The 25,000-nt window shown below is 34.9% G+C and overlaps 1 protein-coding gene across 4 annotated transcripts in view; it reads right to left on the bottom strand.

Moving 5' to 3' along the window:
* Positions 1 to 213: 213 nt before the first annotated feature.
* The window catches only part of aclya (ATP citrate lyase a), a 55,747-nt gene continuing 30,960 nt past the window's right edge, over positions 214 to 25,000 (bottom strand). The window contains 22 exon segments of one of the 4 annotated variants that reach the window (NM_001002649.2): positions 214 to 1,076; positions 1,323 to 1,511; positions 2,748 to 2,824; positions 3,154 to 3,236; positions 4,185 to 4,298; positions 5,410 to 5,553; positions 5,634 to 5,784; positions 8,697 to 8,851; positions 8,954 to 9,047; positions 9,965 to 10,092; positions 10,618 to 10,728; positions 12,669 to 12,750; positions 12,844 to 13,040; positions 14,813 to 14,917; positions 15,021 to 15,189; positions 17,355 to 17,496; positions 19,030 to 19,123; positions 20,695 to 20,849; positions 20,927 to 21,044; positions 21,157 to 21,218; positions 22,353 to 22,489; positions 24,375 to 24,493. In NM_001002649.2, coding sequence (NP_001002649.2) covers positions 1,417 to 1,511; positions 2,748 to 2,824; positions 3,154 to 3,236; positions 4,185 to 4,298; positions 5,410 to 5,553; positions 5,634 to 5,784; positions 8,697 to 8,851; positions 8,954 to 9,047; positions 9,965 to 10,092; positions 10,618 to 10,728; positions 12,669 to 12,750; positions 12,844 to 13,040; positions 14,813 to 14,917; positions 15,021 to 15,189; positions 17,355 to 17,496; positions 19,030 to 19,123; positions 20,695 to 20,849; positions 20,927 to 21,044; positions 21,157 to 21,218; positions 22,353 to 22,489; positions 24,375 to 24,493 — 2,532 coding nt within the window. In that variant the 3' untranslated portion in view covers positions 214 to 1,076; positions 1,323 to 1,416. 4 annotated transcript variants of the gene reach the window in all.

Genomic DNA, 25,000 nt, shown 5'->3' with positions numbered 1-25,000 from the left:
ACATTACAACACTGATGCTGTAAAAGGAACCGTATAAAATGGAAAAAAAAAAAAAGTTCACAATAACAGGTCACCGGAAGTTTATCAGTATGGGAACAACACTAGCTCGGCACTAGCACCAACCTAATGAACGTTAGTGCTTCTACAAGGCATTTTGCACACTGCCATCTAGTGGGCATTTCGAATTAAAACACCGAGTCATGCTCACCAATGTTAGGAGTGATACAATTCATAGCTTTATTTAATATTACTACAAAGAAAAAATACATAGCTAATGAGCCCGCTTTTATATTCAATTTGGTGATGAACTTTAACTTTAAATGCGATCTTCATACAACTGCACTGGCAGATGGACCGTAAACATTGTGAATTTATGGAAACGCTGCACATTTACAAACAACACCAATGGCCAAAATACTGGTTTCATTTGTGTGTGTGTGTATATATATATATTGGTTATTAAAAATAGCAACATTCTTTCCCCTCCCCCTGCAAATTAGGTGATCTGGCATTTTTAAGCCTTACAAACACACACATGAAGCTATTGCTCGCTAGTGCACTAAAATATTGCACTGTGTTAATTAGAATAGACAATATTACTCAAAATAACACTCAAATAAAAATTACAAACATAGCTATGGGAAAACTGAAGTTACTCTTTAGGTGATTTTCAAAAGTTTAGTTTGCAGTCACGGCTGTTTTAAACAAAGCATTAATAATAATAATAATAATAATACACTGGGAATATTCCAGCAACCAGGCGATTTGGTTTCTAATATAATTTCCCTTTTGTAGGCACACCGACATAAGCAGATGTACATTTTGCAGAGATATATACGAGATGATGTGTACTACGGAGATATGGAATGTGTTGGGATGATTTCACAGTTTTAAAATGCCATTGCAACACAATCAACATCAGGCAGTCAGGTTACATTTACAGTTTATATTGGGACAGTAACTCAGGTTTGTTTTACACAAGAACACAAACATTCAGAACAGAGAAAAAACTAAACCAAAAAGGACACACACAAACACACTCACATCCGGAGAAGTGCAGATCCACATTTACACTCTCACACTCTCACACTCTCACACACTCTCACACTCTCACACTCTCACACTCTCACACTCACACACTCTCACACACTCTCACACACTCACACACACACACACACACACACACACACACACACACACACACACACACACACACACACACACACACACACACACACACACACACACACACACACACACACACACACACACACACACACACACACACACACACACACACACACACACACACACACACACACACACACACACACACACACACACACACACACACACACACACAACAGAGAAAAAGTGTTTCGACTTCATGGGTTCAGTGAGATCTGGATTCTGTCGTTACATGGTCATGTGTTCGGGAAGCACGTAGGAAATGTCATCCCAAGGATGGCGGTACAAACCCTGCTTCAGCCGCTTCTGGTCCAGATAATGACCTGCATACAAAGATACAAGCTTGTTTAAATAACGGTATTTCATAAGATATGGATCACTTACTCACACACAAGCTCACACAAGATGACACTCATGAACACTCACTTGCTCATGCTCGCTTGCTCGCGCACAAACACTCAGACGCATGCACTCACGCTCGCTCGCTCATGCACACATGCTAACATACGAACACTCACACACATTCGCACACACACACACACACACACACACACACACACTAATACTCACTCACGCACAAACACTCTCTCACGCATGCACACTCACATACTCACGCACACACACGGTTACGTAAGAATGCTCAAAAACAATCACGCACAAACACGTACGCTTGCGCACACTCACGGACGAACATTCGCACATGCTCAAGCAAACTCGTTCGCTCACTCTTGAGCATTCTTGCATGTTCTCACGCACTCACACTCACACGACCATGCTTGTTCACACATGAACACTCGCACACACACACACTCACGCATACACACAAGAATCCTCACTAACACTCAGACGCCTATGCTCGTTCATGCACAAAAACTCGCACACACACACTCACGCAAGAATCTTCACGACCACTCATGCACGAACATTTGCGCAGGAACACTCAGACACCTATACTCGTTCACGCACGAACACTCGCACACACACTCATGTAAGAATCCTCATGAACATGCACGAGCACTCGCGCGCGCACACCCACGCAAGTATCCTCAAGAACACTCGCACACAAACATTCAAGCACGAACACACGTGCACAGTCACATGACCATGCTCGTTCACGCACAAACACTCGCACACACTCACGCATGCTCACGCAATAATCCTCACGAACACTTGCGCACGAACACTCACATACGAACTCTCTCGCATGCAAACGCAAGAATCCTCAGGAACACTTGTGCACAAACACTCACACGAACTCTCTCGCACGAACACTTGCACGCATGCTCATGCAAGAATTCTTAACACTCGCGCACGAACCCTCACAAACTCCAACGACTATGGTCGGTCATGCATGAACACTCGCGCGCACACACACTCACGCATGCTAACGCAAGAATCCTCACGAACACTCGCGCACAAACACATGCCCTCACACACACACGCTCGCTCAAGTAACAACACTCGTGCACATGTGCATTCACTCACGCACACGGAAACGCACGCGCACAGACATGCATGCAAGCACACAGATACACACGCACACAGACAAACACACTCACCTATGAATCCCATGCTGCGTCCCAACACGAAGATGCCATTCAGTGCTCCGATCTCCACAAACTCATCCGCTTCGTCACTAACACATTAAAAATAAAGATTTTTTTATGTCAATTCATTACATTGTAAACCGCATATACAGAATAGAACATTATAGAAAACCTATAGAGAATCATCACACCCCTTTGAAATAATGACTTCATTGTCATACAGCCTGAAATCAAATCACACTCCACATAACTTTTCCAGCTTTTGATGTTTTTGCAGCCTTCCGACTTGTGCCTTTCTACTACTTTATCCCGAAGGCCTTTTGAAAGCAATGTATAAAGTGAGTAAATGTGTACATTTTCACAGGGTATGATAGATTTCTATTGGCACTAAGTAATAGTTTACTGGTGTTTTACTGACCGAGTGAAGCCACCGCAGGTCCTCAGCAGATCCACAAACGATACTCCAATGAAACCATCAACATTCAGAATCAGGTTTGGTTTCTGAGAGAAAGATTGATTTAAACGAAAAACAATTAGAATAATAATGTAACTTTAACAGGTTTAATGTTTATTGTGTGTACACTAAAATTCATACATTAGGTTAACTTTTTATTGTTATAAAATGGACTCATCCATGTTTACATCAACTAAAATGTCATTCAATGTAACAAACGTATAAAGATCTTGTCATGCATATTACAAACAAGAACTTTACACACTAGAACAGGGATTACCAAACTTTTTTCTGGAGGGCCGGTGTCCTGCAGATTCAAGCTAAAACCCTAATCAAACACATCTGAACAAGCTACTCAAGGTCTTACTAAGTATACTTGAAACACCCAGGCATGTGTGTTGAGGCAAGTTAAAGCTAAACCCTGCAGGGCACCGGACCTCCAGGAAAGAGATTGGTGACCTGTGCCCTAGCAGTAGAAAATGCTTATAAAAATTAAAAAAATAACAGCTTGCCAATAGTCTTATTACTGTATTCAGCAACGTGTAACCCAGAGTTTCCCAACCCTGTTCCTGGAGGCACACCAATAGTACATATTTTGGATGTCTGCCTTATCTAACCCATTCGTTTCAGGTTTCCGAGCCTCTTCTAATGCTCTGATGAAATAATTCATGAGTTTGATTAGGGAGAGGTTGAAAAGGTGTACTGTTGGTGTGCCTTCAGGAACAGGGTTGGGAAACACTGGTATACATGTTGCTAAACAACGTAATATGACAATTGGCAATCTGTTATCTTTTACATTTTTCTTCTAGTGTGAAAAGAGCAAAGTTGATGTAAGACAGTTCTCTACTGTTGTCCGAGAATGATCATCAGGACACTTAATAGTTCACGCTACACCTGTGATGTGGCTGTTAACACCTGTATGTGATGCTCTCTGCTTGTAATTGCATCACCTGGGATATATAAACAGAAACACAGACCCACATGAACGTTTGTACCTTTGAGGTGGTGATCTTCTCCACTTCCAGAGCATAGTCCAGCAGCTGGGTGGCAGGGAAATGCTGCTTCACAAAGTCTTTGAGGATCTGCACTCGCATATCAGGATTATTAATCTGAAGAAAATTTATGAATAAAAAAAAAATCAATGAAGCAAGCAAACAACAAGGGAAAAAGCAGTCTAAAAGTCACCTACTTGTAATATTTATAAGGCCCAAACTAATTTAGAAGTGATTTTTACTGGTTTGCAATTAAACAATGTTTAAAATGTATGCATTTTTCAGCGTATTCTATTTTATGTTTACATTAATATATTTTTCAATTTTCATAAAACAAACATACTAAATACGGCAAAATTATAAAACAATATTAACATATAACAACAATGTATTAATAGTTTAACAAATTCAAAACATTAGGAACCCTCGTGTTTTCAAACACTATCAGAACTGTTTTGAGTTTTTTACGCTTGACATGTTCTCAAAATATTTTACCTAATTTGGTATACTGATGTTTGATTACAAGTCAAAGTTAAGTTTATTTTAACTATGAAATTGAAAGAGCAGTGTAAAAATCACCTGCTTGCGTTATTTATTAAGGCCTTATGAATTTTTTTCCCCTCCAATTGTCCGAAACTTTATAGTTAAAATAAACTTATCAACAAAAAACCCCCAAAACATATGAATTATCATTCATTCATCAAGTCATTCATACACAAAGAGCGTGTAGATCTCATATTTAAATAGACTTTAACAGTTTTAAATTCAAAGACAATGTTACACACCTCAATTAAAAGGGATAGTTCACCCCAAAATGAAGATTGTCCTCATGCGATCATTTACTCACACTCAAGCAGTTCTAATCTTTTATGAATTTCTTACTTCTTCTGTTGAACACGAAACAATTCATTCTGCTAACAAAAGCATTTTTTTTATTGTTTATAAAAAGTCAATGGCTGTTTATTTCCAATATTCTTCAATAGATCTTGTTTGTTTTCAACATAAGAAAGAAAAAGGCGAGGTGTAAATGATAACCGAATTTTTATTGTTGGATCTAAACTATCCCTTTATCTAGGTGTAAAAGCATTAGTTTTGATTTATTCGTCCTAAATGATACAAACTTTGACATTCAGCACATTCTTACTTCTGATTTTATTTCCATGACTGGATTCTGCCCTAATTTAGCATGCTTTACACTTTGCGTTAAACTTGCACCGATTTCACTCACCGATTTCACCCTGTGCCCGATGCCCATAATGAGTTTGCCATCTTTCTTCATTTTGTTGACAAACTCCATAGGCAGCATGCCACTGTCGAATGCCTTACTGAACTGCTTAGCAGCGGCATCCAGAGCTCCTCCAAAGCGATCCCCCTAAATGCAAAATAGAGCCCGAGATCAGACACGTGTTTATCAGATTGTACTGCATGTGAAAAAGCATGTAGGGGTCGTACAATGGTCAGCAGTCCGGATGTGAGGCTGGAGATCAGGTCTTTGCCAGCACGAGCACACACTATGGTGTTATGAGCTCCAGACACCGCAGGGCCGTGATCCGCCGTCACCATCAGACACATCTCAATGAACTGACAAGCGTAGCGGGGCAGCCTGCAGCAGAGACATGAAAATCCTTTAAATATACAATTATACTTTTTAAAAATCCTCTGAGGCTGTGGATTAAAGGCAAGAGAGATATTGCAATACTTTCTAATGATTTATTTGGATAAAACACTTTACAGTACGATTACATTTTCTGGGAAATCTGGCAATTTAATTACAGTGATTCAACTCAATATATTTACATTTCTTAAATAATAAATAAATAAATATATACCTTTTCAAATCACTTTTTGCATGACAGCATCAATTGCATAAGGTTTATGTTCGTCAATACGGCTTTCAAATCAGAACGGTGTTAATTTTTAAGCTTGATACGTTTTCAAAGTAACTCAAAAGTAATAAGTAATGTGATTGCTTTTTACAGGCAGTAATTCCATTTCTTTCAAAGTATTAATTTGTAATCTAATTGGATAAAATAGCTCTAAAGTTACATGTGCAAATTGTTACATTTGGACATCACCACCAGGAACTAAACTGATTAATTAATTAAATTCTTTAAAACAGTCCTTTTATTTTGCCTTATCAGGTTATTGGTTTGCATTTAAACAGGTTATTTAAATAAGCTGATTTCTCGGAGTAATCAGCCTAAGATATTAGAATTTTGTATTTAATATTTTGAACTCCATTTTCATAAATAAAAACAAAAAGCTAAATTAGGTAAAATCATGAAACTCAAATCAATCTAACAACAATTTACTAAGAGTTTAACAAATTTACAACGTTAGAAACTCTCATGTTTTCAAATGTTATCAGAAACGTTTTCAGTTATTTATAGAAATTATATATAGTTATATATAGAAATACTTCAAGTATGTTGTTTTTTTAACTAATAGTTTAAATAGCTAAATCTTATTTAAACTATGAAATTGAAAAAAAAAACTAAATAAAAATCTGCTCATTCGAATAATCAATAAAATAAATAAATACTTTGAGTAACTTATCCAACACTGCTCAGAAGTAAATAAACTGATTCAATAATGAAGTCTTGAAATGTTTTTTTTTGTTTTTGCATTGCAGGGTTATTGGTTTGCATTTAAACAGAGACAAGAGGTAATTAAAATAAGCTGACTTTTCAGAATTAATAATCTGATTGATATAAATTTATGAATGTGCATGTAATCATGCTCAAGGGTTCATTGGGAGTGATGGGTACTCATTTTGTTTTGCCTGTATATGACGAGTTCAGATGCAAAAACCTGTAAATCCATCAGACCTCTTTTCTTGTAAATGAGCATCCTCTGATTAGACTCCTCTGATAAGGTTCAGATTCAGATACATTTTATATATATATATATATATATATATATATATATATATATGTATGATGAAAAGGTTATTAACTAGTATATAAAATAATTTTTTTCAAAAATGTCACTTTAGCCAATCCTTTTTTTTAAACGAGGTAAATTTTCTTTTGCGTCAAAACCAGCTAAATCCACATCTGCTTTTTATGCAAAACCCTCTAAATCCACCTTTTGAAACAAGACGTTGTAATTAGTTGAAAATGAAGAAGATGCCATTAGAAATTATTTTACCAAAAATAAAACGCATTACACAAACCACCTGAAATTTAGAATATATAAAGCTGTCAAGTAAATGGCGGTTCATTCGCTGTGGTAAACCAGGGAAAAAGCAGAAGGAAAATGAATGAAGAAAATCTGTCAAGTAAGTGCTTTAACCAATAATGTTAAAACTGACAATAATTAAATCCTAACAATATGTTGTCATTTCTGGTATTTAGGATTTAGATTTGATGTCAGTAGAGCAATGTAAACTTTGCAAACATTGTAAGCTAAGCATGGTAGAATCAATTAGTGTAGTGTAAAAACATTGTGAAACATCAATATCTGTGCATTGTCTATTAATATAAAAAGCTTATCAGATCTATAGGCATTATAAAGTAATACAAATAATGTATAGTTTTATACATTACATTTATGTTTTTAGAAAATAGATTTAATTAGCAAATAAAAGACAAGGTAGGCCTTCTGGGCAAAAAGGAGATGCCTTTCAGACACTTTTAGAAGCTTTCATTCATTCATTCATTCATTCATTCATTCTCACCATACTCAAGGTCTTGGTCCCGTGTTTATCCTCATAGCATCCACAAGGAATAAAAGAACAGCATCTTAACTCTGTCTTTCGTGGAATGGAGTTGCCATTTAATGTATAGTAAATCAGACTCAAAGTAGCGTCACTGCACAAAAACACGTTATGAATGCATGTTAAACTTCTGACTGCACATTGTGATTTCTTTTTCTTATAATGCACAGAGTTTTAAGGTAAGGGACGTTTTCATTTGCCATTTACTGACAGTCGGACAGGCTTATCCAGTGCATTAAACTCAGTCTTTTAGAATTGAAATCAAAAGCAGAATAGGTCTCCTCCTAAAAGCAGGCGTATCAGCGTGCTGCTACATTGAAAACATGATTTGATTCACGCTTCTGATTTTTTCTTGGGATATAGCGTTTTTGCTGTCAAAAGCAAGTGGCGTTTAGAGACTTTTGCCAACAAACTGTTATTTCAAAATGCGCTGACGCTGGGATTGAGGTGATTCGAAGCAAATCTATTTGTTGATGGTGTAGTACGTGCCTAAAGCATTCATCCAATGCCAATATCTCATTTTTGGCAGAAGTGGCGTTTAGTGGCTTTTGCATCTGAACTCTTCATACGTGTTTTTCTTTTCTCAAAGTGCCGCTAGCCTTTGTCTTGCATTTTATAGATCACCAAAGACCACAGTTTCAGCTACAAATATTCTTTAAATGTGCCACTAAAGAAAAAAAAAAAAGTCACCTACATCTTGGATAGCGAATTAAACTACAAGAAAATTTCTTGACTGAATAATCAGGTACCAGTGGTAAAGAGTGAAAGTGTGTGCAATCACAAACAGTAAAGCGCACCTCCTCTGGAACCAGAGCAGGCCGAGGGTCCCGCCGAGCCCTATCTCAGACTTGAAGACCTCCGTGATGGGCATGCCAGCATAGATTAGCTCCTGTCCTCTCTCGTCACAGATGCTGGTCATGAAGGAAGCCGGCTTACGGATCAGACCCAGCTCCTGAAGAACAACAACAAAAAAAAAGACATACAGCTAAAGATGAACCACGAGGCCAGACTTACATGAATGAGCACTTATCAAAGGCTTGATATTTATACTTACACGTGCCCAGGAATAATCCATCGGCACTGTTGGTGGAGGAAGCTCTTTGGCAGGCACAATCACACCCTTGGCTACCAGATTATCATACACTGATCTATAGGAAACACACATGGTCTATCCTTATCCATGGTTAAGTATCCTTAAATGAAACATTCCATACACTATAAGCAAAGAGGTAGGAGATAGAGAGGAAGACGGTAGGAAATCTCTGATCAGATCAAAGTCTGTGTGTGTTGGTTTAAGAAACCAACTATACGTTTATTTATTAACCTTTGAACTATTTTTAGGGTTTTTACGCCTTTAATGGACTAGACAGTGTGGTCAGAGTGTAGACTGGAAAGCATGGGGGGGGGGATGGGATCTGCAAAGCCAATTGCCTTGATTTCATCCAAGAATTGAAGAGCTATTCACCTTATTCTCAGCTGTCGAGCGGGCGCTGCAATTTGAATCTTTTTGTCTCGCGACTTCCGGTCACATTCACTTCCATTAATTTTTTGACGTTAACAACTGCTCGTTAAGCTGCTTGATGTTGCAATTTAATATTTTCTTATTATATTATGCTACTTGGTCTGTGTAGTCATGCAAACACTTGTTTGTTGAGCAAGTAGTTTGGCCATTTTCTGCCGTTTATTATTCCTAGTCATTTCTCCCATAGGCGACTGAATCGGAAGTTCTAAGACAATCGCAAAAACAGGCGCACTTCCGCATTTTAGAATAAGGTCAATACCAGGGGTGCCAAAAGTCAGTCCTAAAGAGTTCAGCTCCAACTTGGTTCAAATTAAACCTGCCAGGAGGTTTCTAGTATACCTAAACGCTTGATAAGCTTGTTCAGGTGTGTCTAATTGGGGTTGAAGCTAAACTCTGCAGGACACAGGCCCTCCAGGATAGAGCTAGAGCACCCCTATGCTATACATTTACCCCACAAGGCTACTGGTGCAGACTACATTCAATCTTTTATTAGATCAGATCGTCTCAACTTCAGATAGGCTTTAGTAGAATAAAGTGACATACTTGATGACGTCTCCCAGCTCATCGAAGCTCTTGGGAACGAAGGCTCCTGCCTCTTCCAGAGCTTTATTCTTGGCCACCGCTGTCTCAGACGCCTGGTTAGCACAAGCTCCAGCGTGACCAAACTGGACCTAAAAAAATAAAATAAAACCAACAGGTTACAGTCAGTTTATCAATTTAGCTGGTAATATTTGATGTTAAACCTCTTTTAGACCCATTATAAGCAAAGGTTAACTGGTTTTCATCAATCACAACTAGATTTCTGGCCTCTATGAATCTGCTTTCTGCTGTTTTGTTGAAATGTGTGATCGTGTGGATGAAAATTTGGATACAAGTGCATCCAGAGACAAACATTTTCTGGTATGGGAGGAAATGTGCCACAATCTCAGACTCTTTCTTGACCCAAAGAATTAAAAAAGTGCCTTCTCATTTTGTGATACGTTCAAAATTATGCATGAGCCATTAAGTTGTTAATGATTTATTTAACAATCTGACAAATTAAATACTATGTAAATTATTTACTACCACCAAATAAGCTGAATTATTAATGATCTTGTAAAAGGGCTTTAATTACATCGGTTTGCATGTACATCTGGACAACAGGTTATTGAAGTAGTAGTATTGAGTTCCATGTTAAAGTGCTCAAGGTGTCACACCTCAGAGGAGAAGAGAGTGGCACAGGTCCCGATGCACCAGCACACCACAGGTTTGGTGATCCTGCCTTCTTTAATGGCGTTGCAAATCTTGTACTCTTCATTTCCACCAATCTGAGAAGAGAACAGAAGATTTATGAAGCAAAGACAAAAGTAACAGTGAACTAGAGAAGATTAGTATAGTTTTATATAAGATTAGTTCACATCCACAATGAAAATGTCCTGATAATGTGACCCTGAACCACTAAAGCAGTCTTAAGTTGCACACGTAAAGTTAACACATTAAGTTGCAATAGTAAAAAATGCATTGTATGGGTCAAAATGATCTTTTATCATTGATCCTTTAGGCCAAAAATCAGTGGGATATTAAGTAAAGATCAAGTTCCATAAACACACTTTGTAAATTTCCTATCATAAATACATCAAAACCTAATTTGATTGGTGATATACTTTACTCAAAACTTAAGGTGGGTTTCTCAGTATTTAGATTATGAACCCTCATATTGCAGATTTTTAAACAGTCATATCTCAGCCATATATTGCCCTATCCTAAAAAGGTATACACCAATGGAAAGCTATGTTCAAGCTGATATTTACAAAATTGGCACTTACGACTAGTTTTGTGATCTAGTTACATTTACTTGCCCTCTTGTCATCAAATATATTCATATCGTTCTTTCTTTAGCTGTGAAGGAAAGGTTTGATCGGAGAAAATGTCTCTATATGGTGTGGACTTCAATGGTGCTCAGTACTTTGATCTTCCAAATTGAGCTTCAGAGCAGCTTTAAATGGCTTTAAGTGATCCCAGACAATGAATAAAAGTCTTGTCTAAATGATCTGTCATTTAAAAAAAAACAACAAAAAAAACATTTAGATACTTTTTGACCACAAAACTTGCATCACATATCTATGTGATAATATAGATATGCAATATGAGCTGTTGTTAAAATGTCTTTTATTTGCACAGTGCAGAAAATTATTCATTTAAGACTTTTAAAAAAAAGACTCATTTGCTTTGCAAGCTCTGATTTTTTTTATTTTTAGGCCTACGATATGTTGAAAAATTCTGCATTTTTCCCACAAAAACCTTTTATTTTTTTATTAACATCTTTGCTAACAAGTGGGTGAGGAAATGATCAGGATTTTTAATTCCGCAAGTCTTTTATCTTTTAAAAAAGGAAGAAAGAATGGTAAAAATTAGGTCTGTTCGAGATATATTAAAAATGATCAGTATCTTGATAATATGTAATAAATGACATTTAATGTTATGCACTGCCTGTTTATCTAATTAGCCAATCAGATTCAGAAAATCTGCTGAGGTTTTTACTTATTCATAGTGTTTTAAAGAGTAAATGTTTGCACCTTGACAGTTTTTAAGTCTAAATTAAAAATAATTAGATCTGAAAAAATATCTTTTAGCCATTTATTTTAATATCATTTTAAAAAGAAAATTAAAGTTCCCACAAAATTAGAATAAAGTTTTTTAGATGAGAGTATCAGTATTGTTAGTTTATGATATCTATAAGCTAGTGTACCCCAAAACGGTGACAAAATTCACGTTTAAAAGTAATAAAACTGATATAAACATGTAAAGCTTGTAGTTTGTCACTTCCACCTAAATGGATCAACAGTTTTATTGACATAACCTCATACTTCAGTTTCCTCATCAAATCTTGACCAATCAAATGCTCTCTAGTGTCTGACATGCCCCGCCCCTTCAAGATGCTTTTTGTTTGCTTTTCATTTGATGCGCTTGATTTCAATCACTCTCACTGGTAGAGCTGATAAAACAAACCGCGGTTGGCTGTTTTTTTAAAAAGGAGAAGAGCTACTATATGCCCCACACTCTCTTTGTTTTTCGGTTGAGATTGTCAAACATTAAATAAAAAAAATAAAAAAACATTTCAAAGCACTTCATGGGATGGGATGTTTAAAAACACAGCCAATAAAATAGTATTTTTCCAGATAAATGCTATATCATAAAAAATATTGTTATAGCAATAATCAACAACAAGTATCCCTAGTATAAATGTGTGAATAAATGTCTGTCTAACCTCTCCGAGCACAACGATCATCTTGACTCCTGGTGTATCCTGATATCTCAACACGTGATCAATGAACACAGAGCCAGGATATCTGGAGAGGATACAAACGTCACTGGTGTAAACTCACACACGTGGATCAGATTGTGTTTGGCATTATTAAGGAAATGTTGATTTAAACACACACCGGTCTCCTCCAATGGCCACTCCTTCATAAACTCCATCAGTGGTGCGAGAGATGATGTTGTTAAGCTCATTGGACATTCCTCCAGAGCGGGACACGTAGGCCACGCTGCCCGGCCTGTACAGCTTTGACGCTAGGATGTTGTCCAGCATCCCACCTGTATTACCGATCTTAAAGCAGCCAGGCTTGATGCCGCCAACCTACAGCACAAATAAACACACAACATAGATTTTATTTAGCATTATCATTATTATTATTACTATTATCATTATTATTATTATTATTATTAGTAGTAGTAGTAGTAGTAGTAGTAATAGTTTATCTGTTTTATAACATTTAATTATTAATAGTTTTTATTTTATTCCTGTTTATGTAAAGCACTTTGAATTACCATTGTGTATGAAACGTGCTATATAAATAAACTTGCCTTGCCTAGTAGTATTAGTAGTGGTACAGCAAAACTTTGAAAGTCGTAACAATTATGTTGTAGTAATAAAAAAAAACAACAATTTATATAATTAAATATTAGATACAAGTCTAAACATTCAACCTTATATATTAATTTTTAGAATTGATTCATTGCATAAATTGAAATGGTTTACATTTGGGGATGTATAAACTTTTTAAATAATTTCTGACTACAATATTATTATAAATAATTAACAATAAAAACAATAATAATAAACAATAATACCTATTAACAATAACTAATATTTAATAATAATAATAATCATCATCATCATCATCTTGTCTTTATTATTATAATTATTAGCAAATATCATTTTATTACTACTTTTGATTTATTACCACTGCAATAATAGTACAATAAAAAAAAATAAAATAGTTTCTGCAATGATTCCATATTTTACATTTAATTTAATAAAATACACATTTTAAAAATTATAAATGCTAAAAATCACAAAAATATTATTTAAAAACGCAATGCATTTTCATTAATTACTACAATTACTTAACATCCATAACAATAATAATTGTAATATAATAATAATAATTATTATAATAATAAAAACAACAACAATTATTATTATTATAACAACAATAAAATAATAATAATTAATATTATTATTATCATTATTAAATATAATTATTACTATTCTGATTCTATTACTAACACTGCATTAGTACAATAATAATACTCATAATAAAACTCTAGAATACAGTTTCTGCAATAAATCCATATTTTACATTTTAAAATTAATACACATTTTATAATAATTAATAAAGGTTATAATTACAAATAAAATATAATTTAACAACATAATACATTTTCATGAATTTTATATTTTCAATTATTACTACTAATATTACTTATAATATGTTTATATGCATAATCAAAATAGTAATAATATTGTTATTATCTATATTATTTTTTATTGCTATCATTATTTAATTCATTACTACTTCTGATTCAATTACTACCACTACAATAATGCAATACAAAAAGTAAAAATACCAATAATAAAACTGTAGAATAAAGTTTCTGCAATACTTCCATATTTTACACATTAAAATTTATAAAATACACATTTAATAATAAACTTGCATATAATAATAGAATTTAATTGAAGTTACATATAATAATTCATAAATGCCATAATTACAAACATCTAATTTTAAAAATCTAATCAATTCATGACCTTTATATTATTATTACAACTATTACTTATATTTTATATGCAATATGATAAAAATACTAATAATGATGATCAAAAAATATATTAATTAATATTATTATTAAAATCGTTTTTATTATAGTAAAATTTAAAAGGAAATTACTCATAGTAATTATACTCATGTTATTGTATTTTACCATAGTAAAATAACTGCAACATATTTTATCAATAGGTTGATAACATTCCTGGTCTCACCACTGGCCAGTAGAAGGCACCCAAATCTACCATTTAACCACCCAACAGCTCCTGTCTAACAGAAATGCAGTTTGGACTCGTACCGTTGCAGGACCAATGATAGTGATTCCCTTCTCATCTGCCATTTTGATGATCTTGCGGGTCAGAGCCTCCGGGATTCCCTCAGCTATGATGGCTATGGTGTGGATCTGTACATCACAACAATCAATCACATTGTGCATATAAACAGTCAAACTCCCTGCAGCGTGCAGTTATCTGAATATTAAGCATAATCTGCTGCTGATCTCAGACCTGCGGGAACTGCATGGTCTCAATGGTGCTGTCGTAGGCAGAGCGGAGAGAGGCGAAACTGATGAGCACATCCACTTCTGGATGCTTCTTCATTGCATCAGCCATGTTCTTATAGACCGGCAGCAGAATCTCCTTATGACCCCAGTAAAACTTCTGTTTGTGGTCTCCACTGATTCAAACACACACACACACAAAAAAAAGCTCTTTAAAAGAAAACCAATGGATGTCTACTGTACAGACTGTAGCTGCGTCGTAAATCATGTACAACATTTAATTTTACTTCAAGACTGTTAGATAAGTATCCTTAGTGCTTCTTAACCATGTCCATCAACTCCGCACATTTTCCATGTCTCCTTAATCAAACACACCTGTTTCAGATCATCAGCTCATTAGCAGAGATTGAAAGACCTGTAATGGGTGTGACAGACAAAGGAGACATCCAAAACTGGCAGTGCTGGTGGTCCTTCATAAACGTGGTTGAGAAACACCGTCCTATAATTCAGTGGTTCCCAAAGTGGGGGTCAGGACCCCTTAAGGGGAGGGGGGATTTCAAAAATCAAATATGTTTTAATTAGCGATTGAAATGACCCTATTTTTTCCATAACCTACAGAGGACAGTTGCATTAAAAATGCAATGTGCAAGAGCCTTTTGATTAGTATTTTTCCACTGGATTGCGATGCGGTGGAGCAGTGGATAGCAAGTTCGCCTCACAGCAAGAAGGTCGCCGGTTCGAGCCTCAGCTGGTTTAGTTGGCATTTCTGTGTGGAGTTTTCATGTTCTCCCCGGTTCGCGTGTGTTTCCCCCACAAGTCCAAAGACATGTGGTATAGGTGAATTGGGTGAGGTGAATTGTCTGTAGTGTATGTGAATGAGTGTGTATAGGTATTCCCCAGTAATGGGTTGTAGCTAGAAGGGCATTCGCTGCATAAAACATGTGCTGGCTAAGCTGGCGGTATATTCTGCTGTGGCGACCCCAGATTAATAAAGGGACGAATCCGAAAAAGAAAACGAATGAATGAATGGATTACGACCCCTGAGGTGTTTACGTTAGTCACCAGCCTAAACTTTCTAAAACCGTTATGGCGCTACATTACATTAAAAAATAAACACAGGCCACGACACTAATCTCCAAGTGGTGGTCTCAAAAATAAAACCAAGAAAAGACTTGTGCTGAAAACATTGTGCCCACCAGTCTCATTAGGGGAGGTTAATGTTTAATTAAACAATTTAATAAATGAACTTTTGTGTTGTCAATATGTTCATGTTTACAGTGGCCTCTTGGTGTGTGTGAGCCACTGCGTGCAACGTTTGTATGTTTATATAATCATCTTGGGAACCCCTGCAGATATGAGAGGGTTATTCGAATTTGTAATTCGAATACTATGAATTCGCACATACTATTCGGCTCATATACTGTTGTTCACAAAGTATGGAAGTGTGCAAATTTCGAACGCATCCAGTCAGTCTGGGGAAAAATATTTTTCAGGTTGTTTGTACCTGTGCATTTTCATTTTAGATCGCACAACTTTTGCTGGCATCTATGCAAATCCAGAGTATTTCATTGTGAATGCACTACTGGTGTAGAATAGTGCACAAGTATGCGATTTGAGATGCCCCTACTGTGTTTCAGTATACATGAACACGTGGAGTAGTGGTGTCTAAAATTGCATACTACTCATGTAGGTACTACAATTGAACTTATATGGTATCACTGAGAGTAGCATGAATGGACTTTGGACATTCTACATCTGCCAGGCAGTCATTATCACATAACCTACCCACATTAGTTGCGTTGATTTACTACTTTCATAAATTCTCTCCTTTGTCATCATGGTTTTGTTGTCATCTGGATGAGCGTTGATGTTTTTTATATACTTCAATTTTTTTAATACTATGAAATGGAACATACTACTCAGCTCGCATACTGCAAGCGATGCTGCTTCCCAACTCATATAATATCTGCCCCAAATAGTATTTGAAAAAAAAGATTTGCTGCATCCAAAATCACATACTTTCATACTATATAGTGCAACAGGCAGAAGATTTAAGCAAATGGTGTCATTTTTATTTGTTTTTTGCCACACAAGTATTCTTGGAGATTTGTGTTTACAGTTGAACCCCTGAGTCTCAGAACTATTGCTGTCTATCGAAAAATTAGAGAGCTCCAGAATTTCATCAAAAATATCTTAATTTGTGTTCTGAAGAATAACATGAGGGTGAGTGATTAATGACAGAATTGATTTTTTTGTTGTGAAAAATAACCCTTTAAAATTCAAATGCATGAGCATAAACATAGCCTAAGCAAATAGTTTTAAATGCAAGTGCAAGACTCACGTAAAGGGGTAAACCATGGCCGCTACGGATGGCTCCTGGCGCGAACAAACATAATCGAAGTCCAGCATGCCCTGCACTGCACGCGTCTGCATTCCCCACACTATAGACTTGGTGAGGTTACTGAACAAAGTGGTGCTTTTGGCTGTAAAGAAAATTAGGTAAATAAAAAGAAATTAAATATTACATCACATTTTCTGAGCGTTTAATAGGACAGATTGATTCAGCTTTTAAGCGCATGCTGGGATATGCAGTAACACTTTAGCATAGGGAGGGACCAATTCTCAATATTGACTAGTGACTTATAACCTGCCTACTGTTAAGACAATGGCTTTTTATTAGTACTTCTAAAGTAACAATCATAATCCTACCCAATATCTAATCATAACTACTACCTTAACTACTAAGATGCAGCAAACTAGGAGTTTGAGCTAAAGGTCAGTCATAGTTAATGGTTTGTTAATAGCAAGAACTGTACTTTAAATTAATTTGAGACCGGATATGCATACTGTGCATACATGATGAAGAACATTTTCTGTCTGCGTGTTTGGTACTAACACCAAAAATGAAAAGACATTTAGGTGAACCCCTGGGATTTAATTCTCCTCTCGCACAAAGGATACATCTTTTAGGTAACAAAACTGAGGTTTCACATACTATGAATGATGAGTTCTCCCTTATCGTTAGTATAGTGAAGTTTTTTCCTCGCCGCTGTCGCCACTGGCTTGCAAGGTTCAGGATCTGTAGAGCTGCGCATCGATGGATTGCTCTTAAGTGTTTGGAATCTCAGTAGTGATTATAAAATGACACTGAACTGAGCTGAACTTAAACTCTGAAAACTGAACTACACGATTTCAATTTACTATGATCTTCTATGTGAAGCTGCTTCGACACAATCTACATTGTAAAAGCGCTATACAAATAAAGGTGAATTGAATAGAATAGGGTATATGCCGAAGCATGCTAATAGGACTTTTAATTTGCCAGTAACCTGGGTTAATAAAATGGAAAAACACTCACAATAGCAGGTCAGCGGAAGTTTATCAGTAAGGGGACAACACTAGCTTGGCATATACCCTATTGAATAGCTAAAGCAGCACGTATAATACTGAGGTTTTGCAAAGACGTTCAGCGCCCTGCACCTAAATTATGGATGGAATTCTTGATTGAGAATGTGTCATATGAACAAATGTTGATAATGTAGATAAAAGAATTTCATTTCTTCATTTAAACTAAGTGTCTACCCTGTTGTGCTCTGTAGCATTATCTTTATGCGTTTGTTACGGTTTTCCTAATTATGTTTTAAAATTTTCTTAACAGTATATTTTTCTAAACTGTGAAGAATTTGAATGCATTTTGTATTTTTGTGTGGTACTGTGTTATATTAAGTACTTGCAATAATATCTTATTAACTATATTATTAACTGCATTAAAATAATACACAATAAATAATTCATTTTCAACTTTAATGGTTCAGCACCAAGTAATAGAGGGAAATATTTAAGTATAAAACACACAAAAAATCTTGACAAAACCCCACTTAATATTTTAATAATCTTTGAGTCAATTTAGTCTACCATCAGCCTGTAGGGGGCGCAAAAACCCACTAGAGATTAGCTTGTTTCCTGTGATTATCATCACTGTGTTTGGGTGTGAGTGTGTGTAGCATGTCAGTAACCTGGAGGAAGTCCTGCACGACTCTTATGACTTGATGAAGATTCTGCTCCAGTTCGGACCTCAGAGAAAGAGGCTGATCTGGAGGAGGCAGGAGTCTGTGAGCAAAGAGAAGTCAAGAATGCTCCTAAACCAGTGAAGACTCAACAATAAGAAACATCACTTCACTAAAAGGCCTGAATCAACTAAATGCATGCTTGTGAGGCTATGAAATGTTTTCAAATGTACACTACTGGTCAAAAGTTGAATGATTTTCAGTCTTTAGGTGTCACACAATCTTTCATAAATCATTCTGATTTAATGATCTGCTGCTGTAGAAGCCATTATTGGTAACACTTTACAATAAGGTTGCATTAGATAATGTATTTTCTAACATGAATAAATAGTGTAATAAGTGAATTGTTTGTTCATGTTGGTTAACCTTAGCTAATGGAAATAACATCATTAGTTTTATGATAACTTGCAGTGCATTAACTAATGATTTTGGATGTTAATAGTTCAACATTTACTAATGCATTTTGATTAATAAATGTTGCACAAGTATGGTTCATAATAAGTTCATGTTAGTAAATAGATTAACATACGAGTGCTCGCTCTCTCGGGAATCAGGAGCGATATTGTTAGATCACCCGTTCACGTTTCGACCGCTTCCGCGCTTCTTAAATTTATTCTCGCTCCACAAGAAATCTGGTCGGGTATGCAGACCTCCATCTGCTACTGTCCACCGGAGGTTGAATTTCGGTCGCAGACTCATACCCTGAGAGCCTTCATGACTGACTGAATGAATGAAATACAACGTTTTTCACCAAGTCAACCTTGGGTGATGCAATATAATTTGCTTAAGTGGCATTGGGTGGGTTAAAAAGACCAAAACAGACGTACTGGCATGGAAAGCACAATTTAAAAGCAGAATAACTGACTTTAAAAGCATTGTTTTTAAAATAAACAAGTATGTTCACCACTTAGCATGTTTCTTAAATATCTGTAAACATATTAACTTCCATACAGCACCTTTAACTAATATGAAGTAATGAAACCTTTTTGTAAAGTGTAACCCCATTACTTTTATTCTCAGTGATAAACTGTTGGACTGCTATGTATTATTTTGTTAACTAATGCAGTATCTATTAAAGTACCCATCAAAACGGACAATTTTATTTATCAAGTACACATTAAATTGTTCAAGAGTAAAAGATACTTGAACTAAATTCTATTATTTTGAACTTTCTTTTCGTCAGAGTCCTACATAGAAAAAATCTATCACAGTTTCCACACATTTATAAAGCAGAAAAAAAGGTTTTCAACACTGGTAATTATAAGAATTATTATTAATGATTGAGTATCAATAACAGAACAGCAAATCTGCATATTATATCTTTTGAAGGATCATGTGACACTAAAGACTGAATAATGATGCTGAAAATTCAACTTACAGTTACAGTAATACATAAAAATGTATTTAAAAACGTATTTAAATATTTAATAAAAATTTTAAAACTATATTACATATTTTAAATTGTCACTTTAAATTGCAATAATATTCCCAATTTGTCTGGTATTTTTTGACAAAATCAGAGCAAAAAAAGATCTATTAAAGAATCCTTCAGATAACCAAGACTGGTTATGTATTCAAAGAAAGAGACAACAGCGCGCACGCAAAATCACTTACCGTGGTCCCACCACTAGCATTGAGAAGGAAGTTAGCGGTGTGGGCTGCACCACGAGGCTGTGTGGCGATTGGCCGATGACCCAATGCCATCCCGACAATAGCAGTCATGTGGGTCTCAGTGCCAAAAACATGAATGGGGATACCAGTGGTCTTTCCTGCACATACACATACACACCATTAACATAAGATGAAGTATTGACCTTTTTTTATTTGTGCATATGAACAAACATACCAACTTCCCCCATCACTCGTAAACCTTCCTGGTAGTTTGGTCCACCACGGCGAACAAATATAGTGACCTCGTGCTCTTTCAGAGGGTCCTGATAATCTTTGAAAGCCCTGACGATACCCTAAATGATACACAAAAATGAATAAACAAGCACACAATGGGTGCATGTCGCAATATTCACACATGCTAATGCTTACAGAAAGCACAAATGAGTGTGTATTTACTGTACAAACCTTGAACGTTGCTGCAACGTTAGTGAAGTTGGCGATGCTGCCTCCAATGATCAGGACTTTACCTGTAAAAGATCAAATCAACAGTGGTGCATTGGGAAACTGCAGATAAAACATACAACATATGCAGGATAATTTTTAAAAGTTTAAAAGTTATTATCGGTTCTCTGAATTTGTCCAGAATTTGGTCCAGCAAAATGTTCATTTGTGATTTAATTTTATCAACTACCGTTAACATGTCTTCAAAATAATTTCTTTATTTTTTTGTTGTTATTATTTTATTTCAGTCAGTTTGTCCGGTTTTGTAATTCAATTAAAGAAATTTCAAAACATGATTCAAAAAGCACAAATCCAATAAAATTTTTTTTAAAATACCACTTAAAAAAAGGCACAAATTCAAGTAAATATTTCAAAACATGATTAGAAAAAAAGCACAAATCCAATAAAAAAAGTCAATAGGATAAAAAAATTGCACAAATCCAAATTCAAAATTAGAAATATGATTAAAAAAAATTGCACAAATACTAGTAAAAATGTCAAAATATGATTAAAAACTGCACAAATCCAATTCATGAATTTTAAAACGCAATTCAAAATTGCATAAATCCAAATCATTAATTCAAAACACAATTTTAAAATGCACAATTCAAATTCGTAAATTCAAAACTATTAAAAAAATGCACAAATCCAATTCAAAAATATAAAACACGATTTAAATATGCACAAATCCAATAAAGGATTCAAAACAATAAAAAAAAATGCACAAATCTAATTTGAAACACAATTAAAAAAAATACACAAATGCATTTAATTAATTCAAAAATACACAAATGCCATGTGTACATTTAAAACACGATTTAAAAATACACAAAACCCATTTGTTTAGTTATAATTTTACATAAAATTAAACAGTGTAACTACAGAGGAGTCAGGCTTTAAATAGGAATATTATGAAACTCTGGGTTGTGATGGTGTTAATGGTCAAATAGATCTAAATCATATAAGAGCGGCATTCCCAGAAATAAAAATATTATTATTAAAAAAAAAAAAATTTTAAACTACTGTTAACATGTCTTAAATTATTTATTTTATTGTGCTTGTTATTTATAATGATACTATTTTATTTCAGTTTATTTCTGTGATTGTTTAGTTTTAGTTTTTCCATTTAAGAGAAAGTTTTTTGCTCAAGAGCTGCATACCATCAGGGTGTTTCTCACGGGTCATCAGGGAGAGGATGGTCTTGGCGTAATCATAGGTTTGTTGCTCACTCGGAGCTCCTGAATACTCGCCATAATTGGCCAGTTCATTAACTCCACCCAGATCACAGATTGTGTCACTATGAGAGAAAATAAATAAATAAATCAACGTTTTAAAATGCTTGCAGGTAGACAGACAGGCAATATAAATGCATGACGCTGACTGAGATCCCATTTCCAACATTAGAGCTGAAACAGGGCCAAATATGTTTTTCAACGAATCTAAAAAAAAGTTATTTGTTTGTTTGTGTGCATTAGAGAAGAGCACATTTGGTTTCTTGATGGTCTGCTCTTCTCTCAGAGGGAAAGCACATGCGCAGCCTAATTAGTCTCCCAGCGCTGTCTCTCGCTTCATCTCATGCATCCATCCAGACAGAAGGACAGATGCAGGGGAGAGAGATAAACCTCCAGATAAATCAAGCATGGATGGGTAATGTCATTTAGCTCTCGGAAGGCTCATTCAGGTATCTGCTTCATCTCCAAGCACATGAGGCACAAGAATTCAGCTTATTATATCAGCCTTTTTCTTCCTTAAAGCTACTCTTTTTAAAATGAAAATTCTCATACATTTCCAAGTCTGTATGATTTACCTTTGGAATGGAAATGATAATTTCTGGAGACTGTTTAGGTTTTAATTTATTATTTTTTAAAATCAATGAAATTTAATATGGAGCCAGTTCATTCTCAGAAAAAAATGCAACTACAAAACATTAATCATACATTCACAATACAAGTCACGTTTACAAAATCCAATTTGTAAGTTTAAAGACAAGATTTAAAAATATACAAATCTTATTTGTAAATTCAAAATGCTAAAAAAAAAAATAAAAAATAAAAATGCACAAATCCAGTTTATAAATTTAAAACAATTCGCAAATTACAAATCCAATTTTTGAATTCAAAACACGATTAGTAAATACACAAATCCAACTGTTAAATTTAAAAACGATTTAAAAATACACAAATCCAATTCGTAAATTCAAAACACGCATTATAATATACACAAATCCATTTGGCAAAAATATTTATAATTTTTAATTCTGAATCCACAAATTGTGTGCTTTATTTATGAATTGGATTTTGTAAATGTGACTTGTCCTGTGCATTAAAGGGATTACTTTTGAAACTGATCTGGCTTAATAATCTAAAGCTTTGGACTGCATTAATTTGTATATCATACACAAAATAATTCTCCAGGTATCTCTATTTGCAAAAGAAAAAAAAAATTGAAGTTTGAATCAACATAATTTACTGACAGAGAGAAGAGGCTGGGTCTCAAATGTATGCATAAACTTATGAGTGAAATGTGCAGAGATTTTTTCACACACACAAAACAAATCATGATTCATCAAAACTTTTATACCACAATTTATTCTAAATGTATAAAAAAAAAATTCAACAACTAATACCATGACTAATCATGTACGCCTTGATCCATAAAATCATATATAAAGCAACCAACATATAATTAGATATGTCATTTACAGGCTGAATGAAAAATTACATTGAAAATTTATATTACAATTATATTACATATATAGTCATTATTGACTGAGATGCTAATGGTCTAATCCGCTTCAATGATTAAAGTTAAGCTAAGCTAAAAGTGCTCCTGCCAGACATGGAGATCGGCTGAATAGACTAAAAAAAGGAACCTCAAATGGTTTAAAACATTCAAGTTTCTTCTTTCTGTTCAATGAAGTTATATATATATATATATATATATATATATATATATATATATATATATATATATATATATAAATAATTGGAGACCAGCATTAACAGAAATCAAAATACTAATGGTAAAAAAAAAAAAAACTCATTCAGATTTGGAAAAAGTGTAGGACGAGTAAAAGATTGATAGATTTGTGATTTTATTTTAGAAACTCCTGTGACGTGTTTTCAGAATGACATAACATTAGGATTCATCCATGCATCATGTGTAAACTAGACTAACGGTACCTGTAGACAACAGAAGCTCCGCCACCTGCCACCATAGTCCAGATGCGTCCGCGAGGGTTTAGGAGTGTTAGCTTGAGACTGGCGCCACTCTTAGCATCCAGATCTGCTATGTATGCCTCCTACAGGAAGATTGTGTAAAGAAAAAAGACAAAATCTGCTTTTTAGTAGTATTTTTAACTTAAAGTTCTCATGAAATTAAATTTTTTTTTTTTTAAATGTTAGTATCAGTATATGTTGATTTTAAGCACATCTATAAGCTAATGTGCTCCAAAATACGCGTTTAGAAAATACTGATATAAACATCTAAAAGCTTGCATTTGTCACTCCCGCTTAAATGAATAAACAATTTTTTTTTCACATCCGAAATTCAGTTTCTCATTAAATCGTGACCAATCAAATGCCCTCTAGTATCTAACATGCCCCACCCCCTTCAAGATGCTTCACATTTGCTTTTTATTATGAGCTTGAGCTCAGCCACAGTCACTGGCAGAGCTGTGATAAAAACAAACGCTACTGGCTGTTTTTAAAAGGGGAGGAGCAACTCTATGTCCCACCCTCTCTTCGTGTCTCAGTTGAGATTACATCAAACATCAAATAAAAATGTCAAGGCATGGCAAAATGGCAGA

This window comes from Danio rerio, chromosome 3 (assembly GCF_049306965.1).
Source record: "Danio rerio strain Tuebingen ecotype United States chromosome 3, GRCz12tu, whole genome shotgun sequence".
Lineage (NCBI taxonomy): Eukaryota > Metazoa > Chordata > Actinopteri > Cypriniformes > Danionidae > Danio > Danio rerio.
This window is presented reverse-complemented; position numbering and strand designations above follow the sequence as displayed.